The sequence below is a fragment of the Labrus bergylta genome, chromosome 14 (assembly GCF_963930695.1).
Source record: "Labrus bergylta chromosome 14, fLabBer1.1, whole genome shotgun sequence".
Lineage (NCBI taxonomy): Eukaryota > Metazoa > Chordata > Actinopteri > Labriformes > Labridae > Labrus > Labrus bergylta.
In genome coordinates this window covers 10,325,124-10,336,916 of record NC_089208.1, presented here as the reverse complement: position 1 = coordinate 10,336,916, position 11,793 = coordinate 10,325,124, and the positions used below count along the sequence as shown (strand labels likewise).

At 42.5% G+C, this 11,793-nt stretch overlaps 1 protein-coding gene across 10 annotated transcripts in view; it reads right to left on the bottom strand.

Moving 5' to 3' along the window:
- Positions 1–11,793, bottom strand: part of acaca (acetyl-CoA carboxylase alpha) — a 36,095-nt gene that overhangs the window by 6,963 nt on the left and 17,339 nt on the right. For 2 of the 10 annotated variants that reach the window (XM_020630173.3, XM_020630176.3), the window contains 17 exons: positions 10,986–11,129; positions 10,766–10,868; positions 10,301–10,408; positions 10,145–10,201; positions 9,816–9,860; positions 8,373–8,414; positions 7,087–7,302; positions 6,815–6,970; positions 6,499–6,723; positions 5,537–5,692; positions 5,280–5,426; positions 4,618–4,887; positions 4,313–4,410; positions 3,618–3,738; positions 3,425–3,535; positions 877–1,020; positions 639–759 (listed from right to left, as the gene is read on the bottom strand). In XM_020630173.3, coding sequence (XP_020485829.1) covers positions 639–759; positions 877–1,020; positions 3,425–3,535; positions 3,618–3,738; positions 4,313–4,410; positions 4,618–4,887; positions 5,280–5,426; positions 5,537–5,692; positions 6,499–6,723; positions 6,815–6,970; positions 7,087–7,302; positions 8,373–8,414; positions 9,816–9,860; positions 10,145–10,201; positions 10,301–10,408; positions 10,766–10,868; positions 10,986–11,129 — 2,264 coding nt within the window. Of the gene's footprint in view, positions 1–638; positions 760–876; positions 1,021–3,424; positions 3,536–3,617; positions 3,739–4,312; positions 4,411–4,617; positions 4,888–5,279; positions 5,427–5,536; positions 5,693–6,498; positions 6,724–6,814; positions 6,971–7,086; positions 7,303–8,372; positions 8,415–9,815; positions 9,861–10,144; positions 10,202–10,300; positions 10,409–10,765; positions 10,869–10,985; positions 11,130–11,583; positions 11,737–11,793 lie in introns of all 10 variants that reach the window. The other 8 variants (XM_065962809.1, XM_065962808.1, XM_065962803.1 and 5 more) reach the window with 7 other exon arrangements.

Genomic DNA, 11,793 nt, shown 5'->3' with positions numbered 1-11,793 from the left:
AAATTAAAACAATTTAAATTATATGAAAAAATTCATAAATAAACTGTGGCACACTGAAAATGACTTTACTGTCACTTTATTGTGAGAGAAGTACACGTGTTGCACATTGGGCAAACCTGAGCGACCAAAAGCGATGTTTTCTCACAAACATAGAGTGCCAGTAAAGTTATTTTCAGTGTGCCACGCTTTATTTATGATCTTTTCATTGTATGTTCCTGCAGCCGACCTGCACCTGGGAATGTAGGTTTGCTGTGCACGGGGTACCCTGTTGGTCATTTCATTAAAATTATAGATTTAATTAATGATTTAAAACACTGACAAAAGATGGATATGTTAAAAAAGGAGCATCTTGGGTAGTTGCTTTTCAGTATTTTTTTTCAAACAAATACAGTTCAAGCAGTACTTCAATTAAAGAGTAGGTTTACACCAAGTAAGAAATCACTGTAGTGGAAAAGAGTGAATTCTACCTATTTAAGATTTAATCTTCCAAAATCTGGTATGACAGATCAACCACCTGACCAGAATCTACCAGACCGACAGTCACGATTATTTCTTTACCTGCCTGGCTACAAAGACGATCACAAGGTGTACTAAAGATGACCAGGCTATGAAAAGATTGTTCCACACCAAATACTCACTCTGGCTTGGCCGTCCTGCCAACATCCAGCGGGGGTCATAGGGAGCCTTTGTGGGCACAAACTCTATCGGGCGGTCAATGGGATCCTTGGCATCGAGGATGGGTACAGGACTGGCTTTACACTGAAGGAAGAAAACACATGTATTGTAATATGAGACAGAACACCTAGCTCTTCACATTTGGGATAGGTTAATTGGGTACAATGGTTTAAGATGCAGAATTACTTCAAATAACATTACCATTGGCATGTAGGAGAGCCACTGCAGCAGTGCGAAGACTCCCTCAAAGTCATCAGCAACAGTAGTGTGGGTCACCCCATTGTTGTGCATGATTTGAATACCACCGAGTTGGTTATTGGATGTGTAAACCTCTCTGCCTAGTACCTGTAGTAGGAAAACAAATAAAGTGAGGAGCTAAGCCATGGAAAAATATATTTTTTTTTCCTGTTTCAATCAAGAGATTTTGAGGCTACATCAAACAAGTCGTGTACAACAGGATGGAAGCACTGGGAAGCCCTGCTTTTGTAACCAGCTTGTAGTTTTCTGCCCAATTAAATTTATTGTTGATTTACCCTTTAAAAAGTCTCTGCCCTCTGCTCTCCAATGGAGGCGACAGAGTTAATCTATTGCTCATGTTGTGCAACTTTTGCAGACAACGGGAGTTGCACCCACAGGGTCTCAGGTCTGGGGAGCTGCTGATCTGTGAGGTAACACACAGCATACACAGAGCTGAATAACAGCAGGGTGAAAGAGTTTGCCCCACTGCCTTGTGGATACAGATGATCAGCAGCCACATATAAACCTACCACAGCGGTCACAGGTGGATGGGAACACCTGACACTCTCACATGGGGGTTATAATGAGAGGCAGCGTGAATTAACGATTCCCAAACACTCAAATCATTCAACCGGCCAACATCCCTTTTCGTTATCTTGTTTATTCTGAATCCTCCATTTACCAATGGTTACAGAAGATGTTGTAAAAGGGCGAGATGGACCTTCAAAACCGCCCCTATGCCAACCTGAAGCCATAAAACTTCCCTCCCAGCCCACCCTATTTTCATAAGCAGTCTTGAACAGGTGGCAGGGCCCTGACATGGCTCCATAAAAATCAGAGAGGAGCTCGGTCCCTTACCCTCAGCTCTCACCTTTCCAGCCATCATTTACTTTCTTTATTACCATTAATGGTTCTGTATCCGACTACAAATCTGGGGCACTCTCCTAAAGCTGTCAGGAAAGCCTGCGGCCCCTGAAACATTGCAGTCACCTTGACATACACAAAACCCCTGTGCCCGCGGCCATCGGCGGCTTCATTAAGATTCTGCAGCGGAGAGGAGAGGAGAGGGGACGTGGAGGGAAAATGACTGGGAGGAAGAAAATGAGGGGGCAAACTGGATGGAACAGCACACTGGGGTATTTATGCTAGTAGTTACTATCTGCGCTCCATGAAAATATGAGAGCTCTCCAGCAGCTAATGAAATGATGATCTCTAGTTGGCAGCCTCCTGCTCCCCATTAAGTTTCAGTTAATAGCTAGGTGAGCACATGATAAATGAGCAGGAAAAAATTGGGGTTATTCCTACCTTGTGCTGCGAGTGAAACCCATCCAATTTTAGAATTACGACAATGAAATGTAAAAAAAATTGTTTTTTTTCCCCACTCCTTCCCTGACATTGTTTACATTTGTCGCTGCGGCTCTACTACCACAGATACAATGAAGCAGCGAGGCCATCTAAAAACAATGGAGCTCCCAGCAAATAGGTTTGCCATCATTGGGCCATTTGCATGATTTGTCATGTTGCAATCTGTCATCTAATCTGAAATGGAGTCATCTTAATGCAATGACAAGGACGGCGGATAGAAAGCAAGACAAGAGGAGGTAGTGAAGTGTGAATGCATACACACACACACACACACACACACACACACACACACACACACACACACACACACACACACACACACACACACACACACACACACACACACACACACACACACACACACACACACACACACACACACACACACACACACACACACACACACACACACACACACACACACACACACACACACACACACACACACACACACACACACACACACACACACACACACACACACACACACACACACACACACACACACACAGCAATCAGCTGCATGCAGCAGAAACAATCTGCCTCAGCAAAACTTCTCATTTTGATTAAAAACAAATGATATGGGGGTCCTGCACTGCAGCCCCCGGCATGTCACTCTATTTCTATGCAAATACAGCTTCATGGTCTCGCTTTCAATAATTCCACTATGAGTGGCAGGCGGCCCTGCGGCTACGACCGGAGAGGGGATCCTAGTAGAGCAGTCCGAGGCAAGAGGGAGGCCTGGTCACCCGGTTGGAACAGCTCCAAAATCATAGTCAACTTTTTCATGTATTTTGTTGTTATAGACGTGCACACCAATCTTCCTTGATATTCCAAACGATACATTTGTCAGCCGATCATAAAAGTCAAAAATCTCCCCTGTAGAGTATCAGCTATATGATCAAAGTTTTACTCATGCCTTTCCAGATCTGTTTGCTATTTCTCCAAACTGGCTGAAAAAAAAAAAATTGTAGTGAAATCCTCATTAAAATGTATCAACTGTTGCACTGTAGAAATAACATAGATGGTGCTTATTCAACAGGAGAAGAAAACAGCACACAATCACACAGCTGTAACGTTTTTTCTATTAAAACAATTCTGTATTTGTGTTTTATTGACATTAGCATTAACATGCAGATTATTTTACCTTGTTGAGCGCACCAGCTCCAGTCAGGATAATGTGAGAGTTGTCCACCTGAATGGTTCTCTGCCCCAGCCTCACCAGATAGGCCCCTATCCCTATGGCTCTGCATGTGACCTGCACGACAAGACAATCATGTTAAAGCTACCAATACACGTCAAGTAGCCCAATGCGGAGGAGGGAGCCACTTCAGTCTCACCAGGTTCATGGTGATGATCTCGTCGTAGGCCAGAGAGGACTCTCCAGCAATCATTCCGGACCCTTTCAGGTTCTCAACACCGAGCCCCTCATCTTTCCCAATGATGTCAGTGATCTTGTACCTGCATGACAACACATATATTTACTCGGAAGCACGGCACGACCCTCCAAAAGCTTTTCCTTTCATTTTCACCTCCGCTGTAATCTCAAGGGATTTCAAGCATGTGGTCATGCATACTTGTCTGATACTGCAGCATGTTGGAGAGATTAATTTCATTAAGTACAAAGGTAAAGGGGACATATTAGCAAAAATCCACTTTACAGTGTTTTTGAAGATATATTTGGGTAACGTGAGTGTCTATCGACCCACAAAATGTGAAATAAACCCCTTTGTTTGTAGTCTGCATAAGTCTTACAACACAGAGAAAAATGCTACATTTCAAAGGAGTGATGTCTACCGGAAAACTCAGGAGGGGGGCTCATTCCATTTAAAGAGACACACACACCAAAACAGAGCATTCTGAGAGAGCTGGTTTATACAGGGTCACAAACCTCCTCTGGTGCTGGATTCTTGTTATATTTTGACCAAAGCACAGGACAGATGTTTCATTTAGACCATAGGAAACTGTTTTAAAAGGTGGAAAAGGGGAATAATATGTCCTCTTTAAGTGTCGATACATTATGAAAAGGGTTTACCTGGATTCTCCCTCATCCTCCACATGTTCACAGTGCACAGAGTTCAGGGCTGACACTTTCTTGTAATCCTGAGGTGTGAGGTAGAGATACTTGAAACCCTACAGGAGGGAAAAACAGATGATTGCTTAGTTATGATAAACAGGAGGTCAATCACTTTTAAATACTTTGAAAAGCAAAGGGAAAATATAATAATTAGACACCTTTAAAATGTACTTGATAAACTACTAGTAACTACAGAACCACTAAGTACATAATATGTACAAGAGACAGACAAATCCAACATTCTGTGACGTGTGCGTGCTGACCTTATAGGGGTCAACAGGATCTTGCCAGGCCACGTGGAACATATGTCGGATTTCCTCTGCCAGCCCGATGCGGGCGCCGCTGTTTGCTGCGACGTAGATTCGAGGGATGCTGCTCTCTCGCGCCATCTCCGACGCCCGCAGGAACAACACATCCTCCTGGGGCCCGAATGAGCCTATCTTGTGGGTGATGTCATTGGCTATGACGATGATCTCGCGGCCTGCTGGATATTCTGGTGTACGCAGGGTCATCCGCCACGCCACCATGCCGATCTAGAGAGATTGGAAAAGAAATGGAAAGAAATTCTGTAACAAATCTGTTTTAGTTAAAGTGATCAAATGATGTAGCTGGGACTAAGATCAATAACTCATACATCGTTCTCCATGCTTTAATCAGACGGCAGCCTTTTATGATTATGGTCTTATAGAACTACTAGACATAGGTATTATTTTTTAATGCACTTTAAATGAGGTATAAGGGTGTGCAATACAACAATAAAGGTTTAAACAAGCACAGCCAAAGAAACACAGAGACACCTACAGCATGAAAGGAAAACTGCACCTTTGAAAGAAAGGACGATGGGTTCACATAAGCAGCCATGTCAAAGTGAATAAATTCAATGAACTCATGTCTGTATTTATGTTATGAAAACACACGAACTGACCTCGTTGCCCCCTGGCAGTCGGTTCATCTGCACGAGCTGACCTTGGGCGTCAAGCACCAGCTCTGTGAAGGTGAGCAGCTCAGAGGGAAGAGGACATTTGGGTAAGTGGGCAAACGTCTGGCTGGAGTGCCACATCTTCTTCAGAGCCTGATAAAAAAGAAAAGAAAAAAAAAAAGTCAGGATATAGTTACTCATCAGCTCATTTGGTTTATCGTCATGTTTATGCATAAGGGGCGAGAAGAGTTTTAACACGGTACCTGTCGGAACATTTCTGGAAAGTCGTAGACGTATGTGGTGCCCAGAGACTGCGCCTGGAAGCGCTTGGACTGCAGCAGGTCTTTAGTGACGTAAGGTGTGTTGATGAGCATGCCGTGCAGCGGGCCCTGTTTGTCTCCATAGGCTTGAAACATGATCTGAACAAACACAGACACACAGAGTCACTCTTCACATACATACACGGACAGGTACATAAACTGACCTCTTTAAAACATTTGTACATTTGACTTTGAAATGCCCATGATGAGGATGATGAGGATGATGATGATACACAGCTACAGCATCAGGCAGAGACAGAGCTACCTGACATGTACAGGTACGTTTATGCAGCCACTTCCTTTAACTGATATTTTGTTGAATTAGACGTAACACGTCATCTAACCAAAATGTTTCTTAACTTGAGTTCAATCTTATAAACATTTGCAGGATATGCAGATATTGTTTTATTGTGTTTAGAATCTTCAAGTTAAATCTAAATTCAACACCTCTCACTGTCACTATGATTGAATTAATGAAGCAGGCACATAGCAAAAAAAAAGAAAAAAAAACAACACATAAAAATGGGCATGCCATTTTTTTTCTAAATGTAGATTTGAAAAGATTGCATAAACGGCTGATGTGATGTGATTTGATGATGGTCGGATGAATGGATGGCTTGATGACGTACAACTTACCTGATCAGCTGCGAGGAGAAAGAATATTACTAAATAATTGTCCACCAGGCTAAAGGTAAGGATCCATACTGGATCTCTATTCCCATTCAATAAATCTTGAAGCCTGATTTCTTAAATTATACTGCGTAAAATTTGATCTTTTTTTTTACTTTACAGGAGAGGATGGTAAATTGCATTCTGGGAGGTGAGGTTTCCAGGATGGAGGTAAAGCCCTTACACCAGCCTGGGGACAAAAAGCGGATGAGATGGATGATGTATGAGTGCCCCACCTGTCGGTCTTTGGGCCCCACCTGTCCCGTTCGGGAGTCGGTGACCTCCTTGTACAGGCTGATGTCCAGGTAGTAGCCTGATTCGTTGGTGAGAAAGAGGCGGATGGGGATCTGCTTTCCCGTCGGAGTCAGGCGTATGTTAATTTTCAGTTCGGCCTGCAGCACACGCAGTTTCCAAAGACGGCTGCCGTAACGCATCACCATGGAGCGCACTGACTCCTCGATCTGAAGTTTGTAAATCAGAGGAGAATAAAGAAGCATTCAAATTGTGATCTGATTCTTCACAGCGCTCCGTGTGTGAGCTAGTTTAACCAACCTTTGATGGGTCCATGATGACAGTGGGGACAAAATTGAGGAAGATGTGGTTGCAGTCAGTCCGTACAGTCGTGTTGTTGAAAGCCACCTCCAGCTCATCCATGGCTTCCAGCAGGAGACGCTCTGCCTCATTGTGAAGGTATTCGAAAGAGGCCTCCTAGGAATGGAACAGCGGGGGTATGTAAGATAACTTTTTTTCAGAATCTAAAGAGGAGACATAAAGGACTGGAACAAACGTATGTTCAAAGGTTCTTTGTCTCTTCATCGTCTCACCTTTGTGACCAGATCAGAGTGGCGGATGATGGCTCGCACAAAGAAACGGTAGTCCGTCACTTCTGTGCCCTGCTCGACGCGGGCTGCACCCAGGTACAGATGCATCTTGTGGTTCGCACATGGGATGGCAGTTAGGGCAAAGTTACGCATGCGGTTGAGCTCCAACTGGAAAGCCAGTGCCGGCTCCAAGTGACGGTAGATCCTGTCCTCCTCAAACTATTTAGAAACAAGAAAAGACACAATCACAAACTTTACCAAAACACAACATTAATTAACTGATTTCACTGAAGTCATTTAAAGACATTTTTAAAGACTGTTTCTTTTTCTATAGAAGTCACACAAGCACAAAGTTGATCTAAGAGAAGAAAGATGCCTGAGAGCCAAAACGTTTATGAAGTCAATTTAATCATGGCCAGTCTCCATCTCATCAAGTTTCTAAGTGGTGTCTTTTCTCTTAGATGGGAGACATAATTACAGAGTTCATTACTTTAATGACTTTGCTAGTGTTTTTGTAGTGAAACTATTAGAGTAAGAGAGATGGGCCATCAATGATTGGGATGAAGTGACGTTCTGCAGTGCCAGGGGGGGAAATGTTGTTCAATTCAGCCGTAACATGTTTTTAAATGTTCTCCCAAGCGATCGACAGAAAATCCATTTGTTTCATTTTAAAAGTTTTTACACAGTTTGTAGTCTAAGTGTGTCAACCTAGTGTTTTTTCAAAAGGGAAAAGGCGCTGGCTGTGTGATCTGGAGCGCTTGAATGAAGCGGCTGTGCGCTGAGAATAAAAGTGCCGCACGTGCACATTGTCTGTATGACAACAGTTTTTTTAAAAACGGCCGCTGCTCTGTTGCTTTTTACTGTATATTTGAGATAGTTTTTTTTCAATCAAACAGAGGATGCTTTACAGTACCACCTAATTTGTCACGGAGACAAAAATACGGGGAATATCATATAACATGGAAAGAGCGGCGGGGACGTCAAGAATGCCTTTCTTAAAAGTAGAACGATTTTATACTTGAAGTTCACGGAGCGCCTGCACAAAAAAAGCCGCAGCGCTCAGAAAAAAAAGACGCTGGGCGCTGCGCTTTTCCTGCCCGCTGCTGCAAACGCTCTCTTACTCATTGAAAACAAATGAGAACAGAAATGCATGTAAATCTATCATATGTGTATCCCTTCATCTTTGCAATAGACCTGATCATTTCTTGATATTTAAAAAAAAAATGGCTTCTTGGTGATATTTTCAAAAGTTTTAACTGATGAAGAAATAATAAATCATAAATACACACCTTGTCTCTGGCACGGAATGTGAAAAACTTGGGGAACTCTCTCTGTGAGGAAAACAAAAAGGGAGAAAAAAAGGTAGGAAGGACACAAATATAATTAACAATGTCAACATGAGAAACATGCATGTAGTGTAAGAACAGCAGTGTTAGGAATGCTAGTTAGACATCTACCTACAAGAGGCTAGAAGCTATGCTGCAATTTGCTTAAATTGCTACACCATTGCTAAGTATGGAGTAATAAGCAGTGATCATGAGGCGCTTGGTCCCAATGCATTGGATTGTACGCTCATTTATTCCTGTAACGTGTCAGAGAATCACTGTGATTTCCCTCAGACAGCATGCTCACAGGATGATAACAGGATGTATCAAAAGCAACACTTACTACGCCAATAAATAAAACATTCTATAATTTTTTTTTTTTTTAAAAGACATAACATCCTCGTAATAATGCTCCATAGCCCTGTTTGACGTTATCAGATGAATTGTACCATTTGTCAGACTGACTGGTGATGCTCTATGAGCTCAGTCACAAAATAACTGCGACAGCGCACACACGCTGTAAACCTCCACAGCCGGGATTTTAACCTGCCGTTACACATCAGATTCACTATCAACACGGTGAACCTGCAAACTAAATCTTCTGGCTGAGCATACAGAGGGTAAAGGTTAAAACTCCTCCATATAACATAATGATGGTGACACCCATTAGCAGGATTAGCTTTCATCACAGACAGAGAGAGAAAAAATAAAATCTTATCGTCTTGATGATGTGCAATTTCTTAAAATCCAACCCCCGTTTTAACTCTCTGCTATCATCAACCTCAACAAATGCGAGTGGGTGTTCTGTTGATTGTGTGTGCACTCATTATTTAGTGTTTCAAAGTGACAAATCTATGAAAAGGAGTTTAGGGTTATGTAGCATCAATGACTTCTTTAAGCTAAAAGGGGGAAAGCAACCAGGCTATCTTAAGGCACACTCACTTAGAGACAAGGATTACGGTAAAATGCATTTAATTAATCACATTTAAACATCCACAGGAGCAGGGGAAAAATGCCAAAGAGTCCCAAGGGTCTTCTACAGGGCGTTGGGAGAGTCCTACTAGTCCATGAAGATTGACAACCAGCGTACTTCACACTACGTGTAAGCATGTGCTATATCCATTTATTCTTGTTTTTATATTTCAGTGCATTTTCTGTCTTTGCCTTTTTTTTTTTAACCATTTTATACTGATGCATCTATTAATTTATTTGTTCTCCGCAGCTCAGGGAGATGCCCCACTGTTTTTTTTTATGCACAATGACAATAAAGACTTGCAATCTTGAAACATGAATCTCCTTTGTAGTAGGGTGTGTCTTAAGAGCGTTTAACTTAACTCATGGGTATTGTTTCAATGAATCAACTCAAAGAGCCACCTGTGCTCACATCCTTTGTCTTCCTATACTTACATGAAACCTTTGGTCCACCTCACAGTTGACTTGCTTCCTGAAATCCTGTCATCATAAATGCAGCAGCAAAAGCAACGCATGCAGAAAGAGATACAGAGACAAACAGAATAGTGAGCTAAATTAGAAACACATTATCACAACCATACCAATGTCAATCAATATTTACTGAGGAAATACAGTGTTAGTAATTACATGAGGAAAGACGGAATGACACTTTTTAATATCTGGTTACATGCTATTCAGAAAATGTTGAGTTGGTGACATGCGGGTCAGCTGGTTGTGGAGACAGGGAGTAGATGATGTCATAATTCATGATAAGGTTCTCTCACCTTCTGAGCAACCAGGAAAGTCAGCCTACGGATACCGTGTTCAAACAGCAGAGATTTCTGGATAGTGACAAGATCAGAAAGGTCAGGATAACATGTCTTATTCGAAACTCTTCCTGATGAGATCTGAATTAAGTGTTCACCGCGGAGCGTTCCTACCTTTGACTGAGTGAACTCTCGGAAGCTGGCGGCCAGGCCGTCGTCATCGATGTCGCTGTCAGTCTTTATAGCCACATTCAGGATATGGATAGGCTCGTCCTGAACACTCTGGAAAGCAAGTAGACGACGAAGAAGACACACTTTATTAATCTTGCGAGGGGAAATTCAGTTTTACACTCCGTTGTAGAACATTCTACACACACATAGGCTGAAATACACACACATGAACAAACAAATCATATGGACGTGCACGAATGGAGAGATGTCAGAGTGAGGGGGCAGGAAGCGAACTGCAACCTCTCCAGCTACCAGACCAATTTCCAGACTTGGTCCACTCTGGGAATTGAGCCGGCTACCCTCCGGTTCCCAACCCAAGTCCCTGCAGACTGAGATACTGCCGCCACAAGTACACGTTTTATTCCAAAAGTATGAACACTGTTCAAAAGGGAAGTCATCAACATTCACCTTGTTCTCCTCTTCTCCGTACAGGACAGGATTCCCTCCCTCTGGGAACGTCGGACTCGGAGGAGGAGAGTCAGAAAAGCAGCTCAGCACATCAGGGATGTTCCTGCAGAAGACAAAAAAAATAAATAAATCAGACACACCATTAATTACTTTTTTTTAAAATCTTCGACAACCAAATGAATATATTCAAGTAAAGCACTTCCTCTTTACTAAGACTGACCTGGTGAACTCCTGAAAGGAGCGGAAGGCGACCATGGCTCCCATGCGTTGACAAGGCGGTGTAAAAGACGTGTCGAGCAGAACATCACTGACGCTGGCTACGTGCACCATGCCATAGTGGTTTAAGTTGGAGGAGAATGACATCCTAGGGTATCGACAAAGAACGGTTACAATGGGAATCTACCATTAAAGAACAAAGACCGTGTGAAGATGTCCCACAATTACCGTTCGGAAAACTCTTAACGGATTAAATCTTCCAACTTTGAAGAGCTGCTATATTATCTGAAGATATGGACACACTTCTGATGAAGTCTCACATATAACTGAGTGAGGTTCCATTTATAGAGAGCAAGAAGAAACACAATGCCACCACTGCATGTGAACATAGTGAGAGGATTCATGACAGACCATGTGTTAGATAATTTAAATCAACAAAAAAATCCCTTCCACAGCAACAAAGAGACATTAAAGCACCGGAAAGACCCCTATAAAGTTCCCCTTCCATCTTGTTTGGTGTTAGTCTGATTGTGAGAAACTCTCCCATAATTTTCACCCGAGAGTTTTTATATTTGTTGTTGTTGTTGTTGTTGTTGTCAAACCTGTCCTCAGTATCCAAATCGGACGCATTTTTCTTCTCAGCGTTATCATCCTTCTTAGGTTTACTATCTTGTGCTTTAAGGTCCAGGGCTTTCGTTTCATGTAATCTATTTTCAGCAGCTTTTGCCATGTCCAGGATGGGAGCAGACATTTTCCTGGCAGGACAGTCACAGGGTTTCAAGTTCAGGAGATTTGCATTTTTCCTTCAGCAT